General features: G+C 38.1%; 1 protein-coding gene across 1 annotated transcript; it reads right to left on the bottom strand.

Annotated features, from left to right (window-relative positions):
- Window positions 1-3,181: 3,181 nt before the first annotated feature.
- On the bottom strand, window positions 3,182-3,874 carry LOC115970338. Its single transcript, XM_031089985.1, has one exon. The coding sequence runs from the start codon at window positions 3,872-3,874 to the stop codon at window positions 3,182-3,184; it is 693 nt and encodes a 230-aa protein (XP_030945845.1).
- Window positions 3,875-18,807: the final 14,933 nt, after the last annotated feature.

Below are 18,807 nucleotides of genomic sequence, written 5' to 3'. Positions count from 1 at the left end.
TTTTTTGCTAACCCATCTATCCCAACTGATTGTCTAGTGGATCGATTACCGCTTGGAGGGCGGAGGAGAGGTTTTTCACCGACTTCTTCGGTTTCCTCTTTGATAACACATCAGCATGTTATCTGTGTTTGCATTCTTCTTCCCTACTCTTTTACATTTCATTTTATTGCTGTGTTTATATGAATATGTGTTAGAGTAGCCTGTTTGTTTAGCCGCTTGCATTTACACTATTCCGCACTTAGAATAAAGTTAGGCTGTGTTTGGTTCGTGTAAAAGCATTTTCGGAAAATATTCCATTTTTCGGAAATGCTATTTTCCGGAAAGGAAAATGTTTTCATGTGTTTGGTTGCATTTCAAAAAAAATTTCGGAAAATATTTTCTGGTGTTTGGAAAAGAAGAAGGAAGAGGCAAAACCCAGAAAAACACTTACAAAATCCAGAAGAACCGGCGCGATCGACAGCGCGCGAAGCATCGTTCGCGATCTCGCAAAGCATCGATCGACGCAAACGGTGCGTCGTGAGATCGCACCGTCGATCGCGATCCGAGATCGCAATCTTGCGAAGCATCATTCGCGTTGATCGCGATCTCGCGAAGCGTCGATCGACGCGACGCGAGATCGCGAATGGTGCTTCGCGCACCTTCTATTGCGAGATCACACGATCTCGCAAACAGTGCTTCGCACGCCGTCGATCGGAGCAGTGCTTCGCGTTCGACAGCGCGATCGGTGCTTCATGATCGACGGCACGTCTGTGAGCTCTCTCGTTCTCCCTTGTGCGTCCCCAGTTTCGGAAATCATTTGAAGTGAAAATTGGAACAAAAATGGTTTTCCGTGGTCAACGCTACTAATTTACGGTCAACTGAAAATGATTTCCGGAAAATTCAATTTTCCAAACCAACCAAACAGCCTATTTTACGGAAAATGATTTCCTGAAACCATTTTCACCCAAAACAAACACACCCTTAGTGTAAAATCTATCGATTCGTAACTTTGATTTGGGGGTCTAAACAGCTCTTGTGTTTTTTAACACATTTTCGAGCTTTCAGGTTTGAACTTCATACTTAAGAACGTCTTTCACGAGTGATGTCACAATTACACCGACACCTTCGAGTCCTACAACAGACGAGCCATCTGCACAGATCGTCCAATACTTTTCTTCCTGATCTGGGTCTGGAAGAGTGAACTCAATGATAAAATCTGCTAACGCCTGGGCTTTGATCGCTGTTCTTGGCCTATATTCAATATCATACTGGCTTAGTTTAACAGTCTACTAGACCATGCGCCCTGCTGCATTTGGTTTGCTTATGGCTTTTCAATTGGTTGATCCGTCATTACGATGATGGTGTGAGCTTGGAAGTATGGACAAAGCTTTCTTGAAGCGACGATTAATGAAAAGGCCTTATTTTCTATCCATGGGTACTTCACTTCGACGCCTTGAAATGCTTGACTTGTGTAGTACACGGGTCGTTGCACCTTACATTCGTCACAAATTAAAGTTTAGTTGATGGCTATTTGTGATATAGCCAGATACAAGAATAGATCTTCTCCATCTACAGACAGGCTTAAAGGTGGGGGCTTGACCAGATACTCTTTGAGGTTCTAGAAGGCTGCTTCACACTCATTTGTCCATTGGAAGGCCTACTTAAGAGTTTTAAAGAAAGGGAGGCACTTATCAGTGGCCTTAGAGACGAACTTGTTTTATGCTACCACTCATCTTTTTAGCCTTTACACCTCCTTGACCGTCTTGGGAGAAGTCATGTCAAGTATGGCTCTAACCTTCTCTGGATTTGCCTCAATCCCTTATTGAGACACCATGAAATCGAGGAATTTTCCTGACGAGACTCCAAAAACAAACTTCGTAGGGTTGAGCTTCATTTTATACCTTCTCAAAGTGTCGAACGTCTCTTGGAGGTCTTCAAGTTAGGTTTTTGAGCATGTCGTCTATATAGAGCTCCATATTCCTACCTATCTGCTTGTTAAACATTTGGTTTACCAGTCTCTGGTACATGGCACATACGTTCTTCAGTCCAAACGGTATGACTTTGTAGCAATATAGGCCCTGGCTAGTGATGAATGCAGTTTTCTCCTAGTCTTCCTCCTTCATGAGGATTTGGTTATAGCCTGAAAAGGCATCCAAGAAGGTTAGTAGTTCATGGCTAGTTGTTGAATCAACGAGCTGGTTAATTCTAGGAAGGGCAAAACTATATTTAAGGCATGCATTATTTATGTTTGTGAAGTCGACACACATTCTACACTTTCCATTGGACTTTTTTACCATGACAACATTGACAAGCCATTCGGGGTAGTAAACCTCTTGAACAAATCCTGCAGTCAAGAGCTTCTCTACCTATTCCATAAATGCTTTGTTTCACTCTGGGGTGAATACTCATCTCTTTTGTTGGACGGGCTTCTTCACTAGGTCGACATTAAGACAATGCTTTATCACACATTCGTCAATTCTGGCATATCTTTATGACTCCCTGCAAAGACATCCAGGTTCATTTTCAAAAACTTCGCCCTTCATCCTTTAAGGACCGTTGGAGCTTCTTCCCTACCTTGGTAGTTCTGGAAGGGTCTCCTTCCACCAACTCTATATCCTCCGCCTCTTCTGTGGGCTTGGGCGGTTCTTCCTTTACCATCCAGGTGTGATTTTCCTTGGATGCCAGGACTGCCTGGTAACATTTCCTGGCTAAGAGTTGGTCTCCACAAATTTCTCCAATCATCGTGGGGGGTTGGGAATTTCACTTTTAAGCAGTATGTGGAAGTTGCAGCCTTGAGGCAATTAAGGGTTGGTCATCCTAGAATCACATTATAAGATGAAGGGCACTCAATGATTAGAAAGTATACCTCTCTTATTACCTGGATTGGGTAAGTCCTTACCGATAGGGAAATGATGCCCTTTGGATATACACGGTCCCTACTGAAGCTGACCAAGGGGGACCTGAAAGGTCTGAGGCGTTTTGGATCCAACTTCATCTATTGGAATGCCGTCATGTACATCACATCTGCCGAGCTTCCATTATCTACCAAAACTCTTCGGGTGTTTTACCCTTCGATGGTTAGCATGATAACGAGGGGATCATCGTGTGGCAGCCTGATTCCTTTTGAATTTAGCTAAAAAAAACAATGTCTTCATTTTTGGTGCAATGATGTTTGGCTATCGGGTGATTGTCCTTATTTCTCCTACGACCTATTTGGGATTGTCTCGATCTTCTTCCTTGTGGTCGTCAGTGGACTTCTCTTTCGTCTGGTGGTGGCTTTGATAGTCTTTTTGACAAATTTTTGGAGTTTTCCCCTCTGGATTAACTCCTCTATCTGTTCTTTCAAATCCCAGCATTCGTCAGTATAATGACCATGATCCTTGTAAAAGCGGCAATATTTCTTTGAATCTCTCAGCTTTGAGGATGAACTCAATAGTTTAGGCCATTTCAATGTAGGGTCGTCCTTTATTTGCATGAGGATTTTGTCCACAGGCATCAGCAAAGGAGTGAAATTCAACTTTTTCTTTGATGACGCCTCTGGACCAATTTTCTTGGCCTTGGCTTCTGAGAGATTATCTTTGTGATCCCTCTTCTTGCCCTGGGACTCAGCCCTCTCTTCTTTCTTTTGCTTGCTCGTCAGTCCTTTTGCAATCAGTGCATCTTCTCCATTCATATAATTTTGTGCTTTGAACAACAAATCTGTCATCGAGGTTGGAGGGGTCTTCCCTAGAGAAAAAATGAGGTCAGGATTGTTCAACCCTACTTGGATGGTCGTCATTATCACCTGATCATCAGATTCATCAATTTCTAGTACTGCCTTGTTGAAGTGTTTCACATACTTTCTCAAGGTTTCCCCTTCGTGTTGCTTCACAAGTAGTAGGTATGAGGTGGGCATCTTATGGCATTAGCCCCCAATAAAATGGTGAAAAAAAGAGTCACTCAGCTAATTGAAATTTGCAATAGATGCTGTGGGTAGCTTGCTAAACCATACCCTTGCTACTCCTCTGAGGGTTGCTGGGAATGATCTGTAAATCACCTCGTTTGGGGTTTGTTGGAGGTTTAATATCATCTTGAATGCCCCTATGTGGTCTAAGGGATCCTTAGTGCCATCGTACACTTCCAGCTGAGGGAGACGAAATTTAGGAGGTAGGGGACTCTTTAAAATGCTAGAGTGAAGGGTGAGTCTGACTTCATGGCGTTATTGACTTCATCTAACTCCTTTTTCATGTTCTTCATCATCTGATTGCTGCCACGAGTCGATTTTGTGGTGTTCTTGGAAGTTTCTCTTCTACTATTTCTTGGGCTATGGACTTCGTCATCATTGTCATTATGGTTACGCTATGATTGTGACATACTTGTGCCCTTTGGACGCACTTTCCACTTCAAGTCTTCATTTTGTTTCATCAATTCTTGCACATTAGCTGTCAGTGATTGAATATGTTGAGCCATCACCAATGGGTCCAGCGGTGCAGTTGTGATTGAGTCCATTGGTTCTAAAGAACTTAGTTGAGAATTCAACGACTTATTGTTGAGTTTGCCATAGATGGCACCAAACTGATAAAACGCGATTTCGCCTCTTTAGTATGTTCCTCGTTAGTATGGTGGACAACCTTGAGATCCTATATCAAAGAAAGTACTAAGCAGATAATGACATCAGTTTAGGGCCTACCAAGGAGCCTCCAATGCTTAAATTAGCTTAAACTCTTTAGAAATCTGCAATCTGTAAAGTAATTTGTGTGTGTGTTCAATATGAATATTTGCCTGTCTCTCCTGGCTTTATATAGCCTCAGATTGAGTAAATGCTCAGTTTGCTAGCCTTTCTAATGTTGTACCACAACTAGAGGATTTATGGTTTAATAATGACCACTTAATCCCAGCCCTTTAACATTCGTAACAGCCATTTAAATGCACATCATTGGACGGCTATAACAAATTCGTGCTCATTTATCATTTGGTCATTGAATGCTATTTGGAATTAATGCGCTTATGCTCATCCATGTTTTTACTTGTCATTAATGTGGACAATTTGCAAATACGTACGACCTTTTATGTGCTACTTGTAAAAAATAAACACTGTAAAATGTGTAAAATATTTTCTTCAAAATATTTTATTTCAAAATAGAGCGTCAGAAAAATTGTTATTCCACGTTATGGAAAACAATGTTTATGTACCAAGAATCATGGACATAATGGAGGTTGTTATACCCACCATTTAAGGCCCATTACAACCACAGCAAAAAGTGACTATGAAAAAATTAAGAATTTCCCCAAAACTTATATAAGGAACAAAATAGGCATGAGATCACGATTACATTTCAAGAGATTCATTCTTCTTGTTATCAAACTTTATGACTTAATGTAAGGTTGAATTTAATCAATCATGTGTTGGCTTTATTCCGTGACAAATTTGCTTATAATACAGCACTTAGAAACCCTGTATTTAGGTGGGAATCATGTAAGGGTAGTGTGTGAGAGAGTGTGAAGAAATGCTCAAGACTGTGCAGTGAAGCAGGGACTCGCGGCTAGATCTCGCGGGAGGCTGCGTCTTGCAAGCCACCAAAAGTTGCACACGCGCAGAGCATGCAGGGGAGCTAAATAGTCATGCCAGTTGGAGCACTACAAGACAAAAATCCAGACTGGCGATTCAGTTAGCTCGCGGCTTGAACTCGCGACTCAGTCAAGTCGCAAGATCAAGTCGCTAGCCAACCCTGTTTTGGAAAAACTGACTCTTTGCATTCCATTCTCACACCAGCATAAATACCCCTCATTCCCACAAAATATGTGTGGCTATTCAGAAAGAAAAACCCTGAGAGTGGTTTCTTCAAAACACCCACCCAATTAGAGAGAGCTACTCATTCTTAGAGAGATATCTTTGTAGTCTCTTCTCATTCCCTCTCTCATTGTCATACCTATTGCGAGGAGATTTCTATCCAAACACTACCCACACCCATTGAGAGTGTTGAGTGTTTTTGGAGCTTTGGGAAGCATTGGAAGATGCCAAGGATAGCGGATGCTATGGATTATAGCGGAATCCAGTAAGTTAGAAAAGAAAAAGGTTCGGCGCAACCTCGTTGGAGCAAGAAGCTTGAAGGGCTTAGGTACATCGGGTAGATTAGGCTTGGAGGGTCTATTGTTGTTCATGTATCCGAACTAAATTTTCTGGTGGATTATTGACTGTTTGGAGGGCGGCGGAGAGGTTTTACGCCGAGGGCTTCGGTTTCCTCTTTGATAACACATCGTGTGTTGTCCTTGTATTTGCATCTTCCTTCCCTTTTATCTTTGCCTTTTATTATCTGCTGTGGGTTGTGATTTTAATTTGGCTTAGATAGTTTTCCAATTCTGTTTTATAGCTTTTGTTCATTTTCCGCACACTAGTTGTTTGACATAAAGCTTGAATTGGTTAATTTGTAATTTGGGGGTCTAAACGTTCAAGGGTGTTTTTACACTATTTGAACTTTCACTTAAGTATTATAGAAGTTAAGGGGGAACCACATTGGTGCCACTCCAAATTATTTCTATTTTTGGTAGGCATTTATTTGATCGGTCAATCATATAATCAAATGCTTCATTAGTTAGCATCATATGTGAGAAGCCCATTTTTTTTCCCTCATAAAATAGAATGTTATATAGTTGAGACTATGGATTGTGGATGTGGATATATATTGTAGGAGTTGATTGATGGACGCAACATTATTGAAGGTTCATCGTAAGATTATAGCATTGAATCCAGGGACGGAGCTAGGACTTGGAGTTAGGGGGGCAAAAGTATAAACCAAAAAAAAAAAAAAAAAAAAATTGAAACTCCAAATAAGCATTCATTTAATAAACCATCAACAAAAAAAAAAAAACACAAAATTATTGTTTTTTAAGATATTACAATGCAATTATTTATGAAAATGGAACTTGCCATCTTTTTAAATCTTCGAAATCATCTATGATTGAATCCATACTAATTGTCACAACAATGTCCCTTTCAATGAATAACATTAAAGTGTTTGACAAAAACTCATCTTCCATTTTGTTGCAAAGGTCAATTTTGATGACATTCATTGTTGAAAATGCTCGCTCTGTAGTTGCAGTAGAAACGGGAAGAGTAAGCCCAAACTTGACCACTCTATAAATAAGTGAATAGTATTATGATTTTCTAGTTCTCACCATCCATTGGCACAATTTAGAAATATTCTTCAAACTCTTGAACCTTGAATGCTGAACTACATCATACTTATAAAGATCAAATTCCTTTTTCAAATCATTCTTTTCATCATCAGTGAAGTCTATTGGATAAAAATTATCTACCAATAAACAAATATCACTGACTTGAAAAGATTCATATGCCTCTCAAGGGTCTAGAGCTGAGCTAAGCGTAAGTAACTCCATGACATGCTTACTAAACCGATGATTTAGTTCCTACAATTGAGAATCTATTCCTACATTAAAAATATCTACTTTATAATAATGTTCATTTCTAAAGTCTTCTTGTTGATGACGAGCTCGACCAAATCTTGCAACATAACGACCATTCATATCAGGAACATCTATACCACGTTCCTTACAAAATGATATCACAGAAGCTAGTAAGTAATCCCATTTCTCATCTCTAAATTGTTGGATAAGTTTTTTAGTGGATGAAACTAAATGCATAGCATTTAAAATGTCTTGCGATTGGTTTTGCAAAGCTTGACAAAGTTTATCAGTGATCCCAATAGTTTCATTAACAAAATGCAAGATGAAGACAAATTCAAATGAAATTAATACCTCATAAGTGGACTCTGCTTCTACTTTTTGTGAAGAATTTCCTTCATTTATGATTTTCAGTAGAACTTCACATGTTGGACTAAACAACTTTATCAAGTTAGAAACCGATTTATAATGCGAATCCCAACGAGTATCACCATGTCCCTGTAAAGTGAACATCTGATTAATCTTTTCCCAGTCTCAAGCTCTTCAATATCAATCAAATATGCAATGTCAGAAGCTCTAGCAATTTTTAATTGCTTAATACGTTTGCATGAAGCACAAATATTGAAAGTTCAAATAGTGTAAAAACACCCTTAAACGTTTAGACCCCCAAATTACAACTTAACCAATTCAAGCATTATGTCAAACAACTAGTGTGCGGAAAATTAACATAAGCTATAATATGGAATTGGAAAAACTATCTAAGCCAAATTAAAATCACAACCACAGCAGATAATAAAAGGAAAAGATAAAAAGGAAGGAAGATGCAAACACAAAGACAACACGCGATGTGTTATCGAAGAGGAAACCGAAGCTCTTGGTGTAAAACCTCTCCGCTGCCCTCCAAGCGGTAAACAATCCACTAGAAAATGTAGTTGGAATACATTGACAGTAATAGACCCTCCAAGCCTAATCTACCAAGTGCACCTAAGCCCTCCAAGCTTCTTGCTCCAACGAGGTTGCACCGAACCTTTTTCTTTTCTAACTTCCCGGATTCCGCTACTAGACCATAGCATCAACCAATGAAGATTGGTTCCTTCCTAACTGCTTCTCAGAACACCAAACAGCCATCTCATAGTAATGGATATGGTGAGAACAAGGTTTTGGTAAAAAGCCTCTCAAGGGTTTGGCAATGGAGAGGAAGAGAGTTGAGAAATTTGAAGAGACACTTATGTAAAGATTGTAAATGAATCAATCTTGTTTTACTCTAGGGTTTCTTTCTCAAAATTCTCTTTGAAAGCTCTCATTCTTTTGTGGGTATAAGGGGTATATATATACTAGGGTGAGAGAGGAATGTGAAACGTCAGGTTTTTCAAAACAGGGCTGGCTCGCGGCTTGGCCTCGCGACTTAACTGAGTCGCGAGATCCAGTCGCGAGATAACCGTATGGCCAGTTGTCCTGTTTTGTCCTGTAGTGCTCCAGCTAGCATGACTGTTCACCTTCTGGCATGCTTGGCACGTGTGTTGCGTCTAGCGGCTTGCAGCCGCGAGTCACCCGCGAGGCCAAGCCGCGAGTCTCTGTTTTCTTGCACACTCTTGAGTAAACTTCACTCTATCTCACTCACTACCCTCACAACAAGCCCACCTAAATACAGGGTTACTAAATGATGAAATACAAGCAAATTTGGCACGGAATAAAGCCAATTAGATGGTTGAATAAATTCAACCTTACAAATATTATTGATAATCAAAATCAATTTAGTGAAAAATCTATTAAGAGGAACAACTGCTTTTGATGCTCCTACTAATGCCAATTGTAAGCGATGTGCAAAACAATGAATGTAGTAAGCATATGGACAATCATTCAAAATCAAAGCTTGTAATCCATTCCACTCATCCCGCATGTTGCTTGCACCATCATATACTTGCCCCCGAATGTTTTGTATATCTAAGCAATGATTAGAGAACAAATAATATATCTCCTTTTTCAGGGTCAATGTCGCAGTGTCAACAACATGAACAATCCCATAAAATCGTTCTTGCACAAAGCCATTTGTATCAGCATATCTTAAAACTATAGCCATTTGCTCTTTCATGGACTCATCACGATCTTCATCAACCAACATGCAAAGCTTTGCATCACCAATTTCTTCCCTAATTGTCTTCTTCATTTTGGTTGAAATAACAAGTAGAATTTCTTTTTGAATTTGAGGTGATGTGTAGGTGGCATTTTTTGGAGCTTTTGCCAATATTTCAACAACATTATTATTATAGCCCACCATCAAATCCAATGTCGTAAGAAAGTTTCCCCAATTGGTTGAAGTAGAGCTTTCATCTCAACCTCTAAAGGAAATAGCTTGCAGGGCAAGATGTTGAACAACATCAATTGAAGCCTTCAATCACAATCGATTATTTGCAATTTGTTCTGAAAGACTGGTTCATCAAATCTTGACACACTTTATAGGCAAATCTATGAGTGGAGTTAAGATTTTTCCCCATATGAAGACGAAAATAACAACTTTCACCATTTCTAACTTTCTTCCAACTCTTAAATCCGTTAACTGTGAATGCATTTTGTCCATCATGCCCAGTTGGCTTATGAAAGAGAAAGCATGGTAGACAAAAAGCAGCATCTTTTTAGGAGAATATTCAAGCCATGGCTTAAAGCGACCATCTTCATACCAAGAACCTTGAAAGCTTCAACCCTTCTTAGATTTTTAAATTTTTTTAAAATGAGGTTGGTATGGACCTAACTTGATGTAACGTCGCCGGATCTCATCTCGTTGATCAACATGATAAGTATATATTTGTCTACGCAATCTAGGATCAAGTTCTAATTGCAACAAACTCATATCAACCTTTTGAAATTTTGTTTGAGAATTTTCCTCAATAGGGACATCAAGATTTTCCTCAACAGGTTCATCAGGATTTTCCTCAATTAGGACGTCAAGATTTTCCTCAATTGGGACATAAGGATTTTCCTCAACATTAGTGGTTGGCAATGTTGCACCACTAGTATTAGCTTCTAAATCATTTAAGGCTTTTTTTTTGAAAAAATCAAATATGGTAGTTGACTTTTTCATAATCTTCAAATAAAATATAATTTGAAATTATTATGTCATTATATTGTCAATAATCTACAATCATTACACACAATAGACAAGCACTATGCATACAAGCATTCAACAACTAACCAATAAATTTTAAAGTTACAAATAATCTCTTTGATTATTTACCCAAAAAGGAATCTCTTTAATGTTTTAAAAGACACTAAACTAATAGACAAAAACACTAAATACAAAACTACATAAAAATCACACAAAACATGATAAACATCATAGGGCTATGGTAATAGGCGTTGACGTGTTGTGTTGTGTTTGTCACAAGAGATGACAACTTTTTTATTTATAAAAGAATATAAATTATGGGCTATATTAAAGAGAGAAAGACAAAGATGGGTCAGATTTTTACCTCCCTTTTTTACTCTCTCTCTTGTTTGTAGTTTCTTCTAGTTTCTTCTATATTTCTATGTCTCTAAGTCTCTCCGTCCCTGCTCTCATGCTCTGTGCTCTCTTTAAGTTTTCTTTACAAGTCACAATAGTGTCAAGTGTCAACACATGATTAAATCTAAGTTAACCAAATAAGGATTCAATATGAGAGGGATACCTTTGCTTCTACAGACTTGTATACTGTAGTGTTGTTGGCTGCCGAACTCCTTTGTGTTCAGTTGTAAGTTAGGTTTTCCTTTTTCTTTTTCTTTTTTTTTTCTTTTTTTTTTTCTTTTTTTTGAATGGCTTAGAAATCCCCTTCTTTTTCCCTTTTATTATATGTGTGAGGTAGGTAAGTTTGGTGTTTCCTACTCCTAGGCTAGTTAGATATCTTGTTAGAATCGACTTTAATTTTTTTTTTTTTTTTTGCTTGTGTTTATTTTGGAGTGTTGTTTGGGCTTAATTTTTGTTGTTGGGCTAATTTTTTTTTTTATATAGTTTTTAAAAATATCAATAATATTGTTAAGGGAGGTAAAGTGCAATTTTATTGAAACAAATTGCTAAAAATAATATATTATATATACTTTTTTTTTTTTAATCTTGGGGGGGGGGGGGGGGGGGGGGGGGCATTGCCCCCCAAGTCCAACAACAGCTCTATCCCTGCTTGAATCTTTGCAATAAAAAGATGACTAAGAAAGTCAATTGAAACAAAATTCTCTACGTACTTAGAATAGGGAGTTAATGCAAAGGTTCCTTCCCCCATAAGGAAACCCATAACATTTATAGAAGAGTATGGAAACCACAAAAAGGAATGACAATCTTAATCTCAGTAGCAGTGTATGAGTCCACATTTTGGAAACTACAAAATGGAGTATGGTCACGACTTTTTATGACTGTGATTGTGACTATGACTATGGATGTCATCTTGTGCTTGCATGTTGGCTAGCTAGCTCATGTACGACTTTCAACTTCATCATACCTGCTGCTACTGAGTTCAAATCTTCTATCACATTTTTCCTACTCCATTATATACTTCACAAATAAAAATATGTCACATGTCCATCTATTTTATTAAATGCTAAATTTATGCTTTCTATTATTTCAATTACCTAAATATGATGTCTTATTTATTTATTTATTTTAGAAAATTGAAATAATAGAAGGCATAAATTTAGCATTTAATAAAATAGATGGACATGTGGCATGTTTTATTTGTGGAGTATATAATGGAGTAGGAAGAGTGGCACAGAAGATTTGGACTCGGTAGCAGCGGGTATGATGAAGTTGAAAGTCGTACATGAGCTAGCTAGCTAGCATGCAAGCACAAGATGACATCCATAGTCACAGTCACAATCACAGTCATAAAAAGCCATGACCAGTCAAATACTTTGTTTTTTTTGCTGAATGACTAGTCAAGTACTTAGATGAAACATAAGCTTCCTCATAATAGGAAGAGCAAGGGGATGAAAGAAATGAAGGTCAATCTCATTTGAGTCATGCTAAATTCACATCCTATGACACTAAAATTTGGAATGGAAACTACAAAAAAGAAAGACAATTGTAATCCTGGTCACTTTCCTATCATGGGTGCCTTAGGAATAGTTACTATAGCTAGGAGTTTCTCTCAGTTGACGACTAAGGCTAAACATCCTAGAGATGATCAGACTCTAACTCAGCAGGAGGAGGCTAAGATTTGTTCTACTGAGGATGCTACTCACGATCCTGACCATCATCTTTATCTGCTCCATCTTCTGGAGTGGAAACCACCCTTTCTACTATTCTTGATCAAATTCATCTCCTTCGAGATGATATTGGTGAGATTCGAGAGTTGTAAACATCTCACAATGCTTATTTGTGACATCTTGCTGATGAGATGTGTTGGATTAAAATGAATTGACCCCTTGCAATTAATTAATTAATTACCAAAGTTAATTAATTAGATCAAATTTCATGCAATAGCATGGCAGCACAAACAAATCACCAATTATACTAAATGCAACAGGAAATAAATTTGACACAAGTGATTTGTTTACGAATGGGGAAAACCACCGAGGCAAAACCCCATCGGGTGATTTTAAAGTCACCACTCCCAAGAATCCACTATTATCAATCACAAGCAGTTACAAGTATAAGGAATCTTATCAAACCCTTTGGCCTATCCCAAAATACCAACCTACAATTGAACCTTTACCCTAATACCCAATTGGACTTATATTGTAGCAATAATCTTTCTGTTCAATGCTCGAATCCTAGTACATGACTAACCAATGATGCATGGATCCCAGTACGTGACTAACTCTAGCAACTTGAAGAGGTTGTTGGCTGCAAAGTTTTTCAGTTCATCAACAATGAATATTAGGAATCTCCTTGGTACAAAATCCTTGGTGTAAAGATGCAATAGCTTCTTTAGAGAGAATAATGAACTAGGGCACTTTCTGTATGCATGATGGTCTTTAAAATAATCCTTGTATACGTCTAGGGTTGTGAGAAAAGAAACCCTATACAAATATACAAGCATGGGCCAAAAATCAGATCTGGAATTTCTGATTTCGTAAGTCTCGACAAAAACAGCTTGTGTTGAGCTTCTGTCGAGCTTTGACTTTAAATCTCGATAGAAAGGATTCTATCGAGACTTTTGTTGAGCTTTAGTGAACAGCTCTTTCTTCACTTGTTCCTTGGTCAGATCTTCATGGCTTTAACACTTGACTTGAACAACATGTTTCTTGAAGTCTTAAACCTATCCTAGATCTACCCAATTACAAGTAAAGTGCATTTTGTTAAAGGATTAGCCAATTACATAAAATATGTCCCTAATAATCTCCCCCTTTGGCAATCTGTGACAAAATCACAACAAATTATGAGAGAAGTCTTAAATCACTAAACTCATAACCACTTGTTGTATTACAAAACAAATCTAACCCTACTACAAACTCTTGAAAAACTTTGCAAGAAAAGAATTCATAGCATGATAGACTTTCACAACCTGTCTTTTTGAAACACTTAAACAAAACTCATCAAGGCATCATATGTGAAACAAAAATAAGGATTGCATACATAAAGAAACATGTGTATAAAGAGAGAAAAGAAACAACACATGTAGAGGTAAGTGAAGAAAAACATACTTCATCATCATATATATGAAAATAAAGTACAATATAAGTAAAAAGGTCACATGATCGGTATACAAGAGGCTAATGAAAAAAGAAAGAGAAGTACATATAAACCTCACTACATCCCTCAAACCTATACACACTCCCTATATATATATATATATATATATAAATCTTATACTAACTCTCCCCCTAAGTACAAGACTACTCTCAAACCCAAAACTACTTCCCCTTTTTGTCACGAATGACAAAGGGTAAGTCACTGAGAGTTCGTCATCTCATAATCACCGGAAGAGATAGCATCATCCTCATCATCTATAGAAGGAGTGGCCGCAGGATGCTCTAGAGAGGGTGAAGGAGCAAAGCTAGCCATGCGAGCCTGTCTACAGGTCGGTCGGGTGTTCATTTGACACATCTCATCAGTGAGATAGTTAAGACGACCACCAAAATTGGTCTGCATTCGCTAAAGATACTCCATGATGGCCTCGAGGATCATACCAGTAGCTACGGAGGATGAAGGAGTCGAGGAAAAGGGTGGAATAGCAGAAGCTGTAGGATCGGTTGTCTCCATTGGTGGCCACTTCGGTTAAAGCTGGGCCTCACTCCACCGGATGGAGCCAGCACTGAGGGCACCCATAATGGTGAAAAGAGGATAGGGAGGATTGGGAATGGAGAAGTGTTGAAGGATCCGCGTGATAGTTGAAGGAAAGATGAGCTTATCACGAGTCATGGTATCCAAATACACATCTAGAATAGATGTAATGAAGTGAGAGGGAAAATCAATGGTGAGACCCTATATCAAGCACAAAAGAAAACGAGCATGAGGCTCGGTGATGGAGTTATAGTGTGAAAGTGGTGTGAGAGTGAAGGTCATCACCATGTTAAGGAATCTTGAGCCTTTAGCAAAACTCGAGCATGAAGTGTTTAGCTTACCACCCCATATGGAAGGAGTCTCACAAAAGTGAGAGATAAGCTCGTCTCTAGACACATTCGGTAGACGATCATAGCTAGGGTAGTCAAGATGCACTACCCTAGGGACACATAGTACCTCGGATATAAGATCTGGAGTAACTATGATACGTGTACCATGGAATGTGTTAATTGTAAAGTTGTGATTTACAACTATGTTTTATGTTGACTTTATTCCATGAAAAAAAGTGTTGTAATTGCTTTAATTTATATCCTTGTACTTTGTGGGATTTTATTGTATTTGGTTTAGTATTAAATTGGTGAAGACTCAAGCTTAAATGAAGAATCAGTGGATTTCGCGAGAATCTTGCGAGAAGCTAAGCCGCGAAAAAGCCATGTGAGGAGCATATGACTAGAAGCTGAAAAGTCGTGCCAGGCTGTCGTTTTCGCGAGTGTCTCACGGGTAAGGCCTTCCCAGGAGACAGTCGCGAAACATTCTGCCTGGAGGATTTTTAAGAGTGACTTCCCTACCCTTCACCCATACTATATATACCCTAATTACCCACAAATGTAAAAGAGGCCATTTCAGAGAGAAAAACCCTAGTTAGGTTTTCTACAACACACACACCCATCTTTTTGAGAGAGAGCTACTCATCCTTTGTGAGAAATCATTGTAGCATCTTCTCCATCCCTCTCCCATTATCATACCTTGAAAGGAGATTTGTACCCAAACACAATCCACACTTTTTAGTGTAGTGAGTGTTTTTGGTGTTGTTGGGAAGCATTAGAAGAAGCCAAGGATGGTAGATGCAACATGGAGCGTTGTGGGATCTGGGGAGCTAGACAAGACACGGTTCCAAGAAGCCTTTTTGGGGTAGGAGCTTGCAGGGCTTAGGTACAGTAGGTAGATTAGGCTTGGAGGGTCTCTTGCTAACCCATGTATCCCAATTGATTGTCTAGTGGATCGATTACTGCTTGAAGGGCGGCGGAGAAGTTTTTCGCCGAGTTCTTCGGTTTCCTCTTCAATAACACATTGGTGTGTTATCTATGTTTGCATTCTTCTTCCCTACTCTTTTACATTTCATTTTACTGCTGTGATTGTATGAATATGTGTTAGAGTAGCTTGTTTGTTTATCCGCTCACATTTACACTATTCCGCACTTATAATTAAGTTAGTGTAAAATCTATTGAGCCGTAATTTTTTTTTTTGGGTCTAAATAGCTCTTGTGTTTTTAACACATTTTCGAGCTTTTAGTAACAAACTGTGGCACAAAGGTATTGATGCCGTGTATTTTGGAATAAAACTCCTGAACAAACACAATGAGACATATCGAGGGTTTCTTAAGTAGAAAAGCTCAATCCCGAGTCTGAATGACTTCGAGGAGAGGAGTGTCGACAAAATCCAACAGAATGACCTGGCATTCCGGAAGAACACCATGGGCTTGAAAGTTCTCAAAGAAGTCCTTCTTAGCCTTCTCATCATTGAATCAGATGTGAGATGGAATAGAAAAGGATGACCCAGAACCTTGAAGGGGGTTCCTAGCCGGAGTAGATTTATGTTGTTTGGGTTCCATAATGCAGTCTATCAGAGAGAGAGAGAGGGAGAGAGAATAGAAGGAAACATAACACGTGCTTAGAAAAGAAATGAAAAGAAAGAATGTATGCATGAAGAATGCATGAACATGTGACATGCGAAAAATTAAAAGTATCATGGGATAAACCCAATCCAATCTAACAGCACTCACAAGTTTAATCAAGCACACAATCCTAAAATGCATGAAACATTGTTATAATGCATAGAAGATGCAATGCATGAACATATAACAACAATTTCACAAAGCCCAACGCAAAAATTTGATGAAAAACTCAAAAACCCCAAAATTTTTGAAAAACCCCAAAACCTAGGTCTAAAATTCATGAATGCATGAAAAGAGAGAAGATGAGAACACTTACCAAGTGTTTGGAGCTTAATCTAGGCCAAAGAACATGAGGGTGAGGAGATTTAAGAGTGAGAAAGAGTTTTGGGTCGAGAGAGAGAGTTTTCTATTGAGAGAGAAGTGAGAAAATTAAATCTAAAATCATGCCTATCCTATAAATAGAAAACGCATCTTAATGGATTGAGGTTTTTATTGAGAATTTGTCAAGCACTAAATCTCAACAGATATGAATTTGTCAAGGTGCTGTCAAGGATTTGTCGACGGCAAAAATCACCTCGATGGATCGAACAATCTGTTGAGAATCTATCTAGCAGACAGAGAGCAAAGAAATTTGGCTTGATGGATCTAAGAAGTTGTCAAAAAGCTCTCGAGAGAAAACCTAGAAATCTCGATGGATCGAGAATCTCAAGAAACTGTCAAGACCTGAAGAAGAAAGCTCGATAGAAAGGAATCTGTCAAGGATGTGTTGAGAAGCTGTCAAGCTTAAAGAAAGGAGGTTTTCCAAGAAGGGAAAAACACATAGAGATGAATGAAACAAGCAAGCTACTCAAACAAACATCTAAGCCACATATTTAGCTCTCAAAACATCTCTCAACATATAAGCATAGCATCCATAGATCCAAACACACACACACATACACACACACACAACAAGTCTAACCAATTTTATATTTCAAAAACAAGTTAAGGCAGTTTAGTGAGCATATATTAACACATGTATTCCTTGTGATGGTCAAATCACATAGCACCTGCACATGTATCAAAAGTAGCAAAGAGTTTGCGTGGTGTGTGTGAAACATAGCAAGAGTGCATAAGTGTCTCATATTATGAAGATTTGAGATATGAGAAAATCAAAAACACTCACACGTAATCATAACTACTTGATGGGGACTGTCACCTTTGAGGTACATCCTATAACTCCCACATCTCCTAGAAACACGCTTGCAACCATATTAAAAGCATTTAATCTTTTTGCTTTTATTCTTTGCATATTTTTCTTTTTAAGCATAGCATGCATGGGCATATAAGAGAGAGAAAAGAAAACACCTAATTATGTATGTTTAACATCCCAATGTTGTTGTGCCAAAGCACATAGATGTTATAAATGATTGGCGGGTTTTAGTGATGAGATGATTATTCATGCCTTTCTCTTAGGATTTTCTAGTCCTTCCTATCAAAAAGAGTGATATGAGTATGAGATATAAGAGACAATCTTAATCGTACTCATCACAAACACGAGCCACAAAACTCACTTGCTTAGTTGTGCATTGAGATTCTAATCTAAGCTACAAGAGATAAAAAGTTTAGAAAACTTTGTTTCAATGGCCATCCAAGGTACACAAGTACCAACATACACAAACACATACTGTTTTTGTATTTTTCTCATTTTTCAAATTTTTTTTTCGAAAAAAAAATAAAACAAAAACTGAAAAAAAATAAACAAAAACAAGCAAACAATTATAAAGCATAAAAACTAGATGCAAATGCATGAAAGAAAGTCTAACTTTAGATAGAAAGAATTAAAGTAGAGGACAAACAATTAAGTCTTGAGATCCTTCATCACCCACACAGCACGAGTCTTTGGTTAAGAAGATGAAAAGGTACGTGTCCTAGTATGATTACTAAAGGACGTAAAGGAATTAGAATTCCCTTGAAATTAAGTTAAAGAGCTTAAAACTTTTAATAACTCACCAAGAATAGGTACAAAGCCTTTAGATGAAGGATGAGACCTATTGGACACTCGCTTATGAGGTGTTAGGGACATAGTTTATGTAATTGGCTAATCTTTTGACAAAATGTACTTTACTTGTAATTGGGTTGATCTAGGATGGGTTTAAGGCTTCAAGAAACATGTTGTTCAAGTCAAGTGTTGAAGTCATGAAAATCTAACCAAGAAACAAGTGAAGAAGAATTGTTCATTAAAGCTCAATAGAAGTCTCGATAGAATCCTTTCTATCGAGATTTAATGTTAAAGCTCGACAGAAGC

The sequence above is a fragment of the Quercus lobata genome, chromosome 12 (assembly GCF_001633185.2).
Source record: "Quercus lobata isolate SW786 chromosome 12, ValleyOak3.0 Primary Assembly, whole genome shotgun sequence".
NCBI lineage: Eukaryota > Viridiplantae > Streptophyta > Magnoliopsida > Fagales > Fagaceae > Quercus > Quercus lobata.
This window is presented reverse-complemented; position numbering and strand designations above follow the sequence as displayed.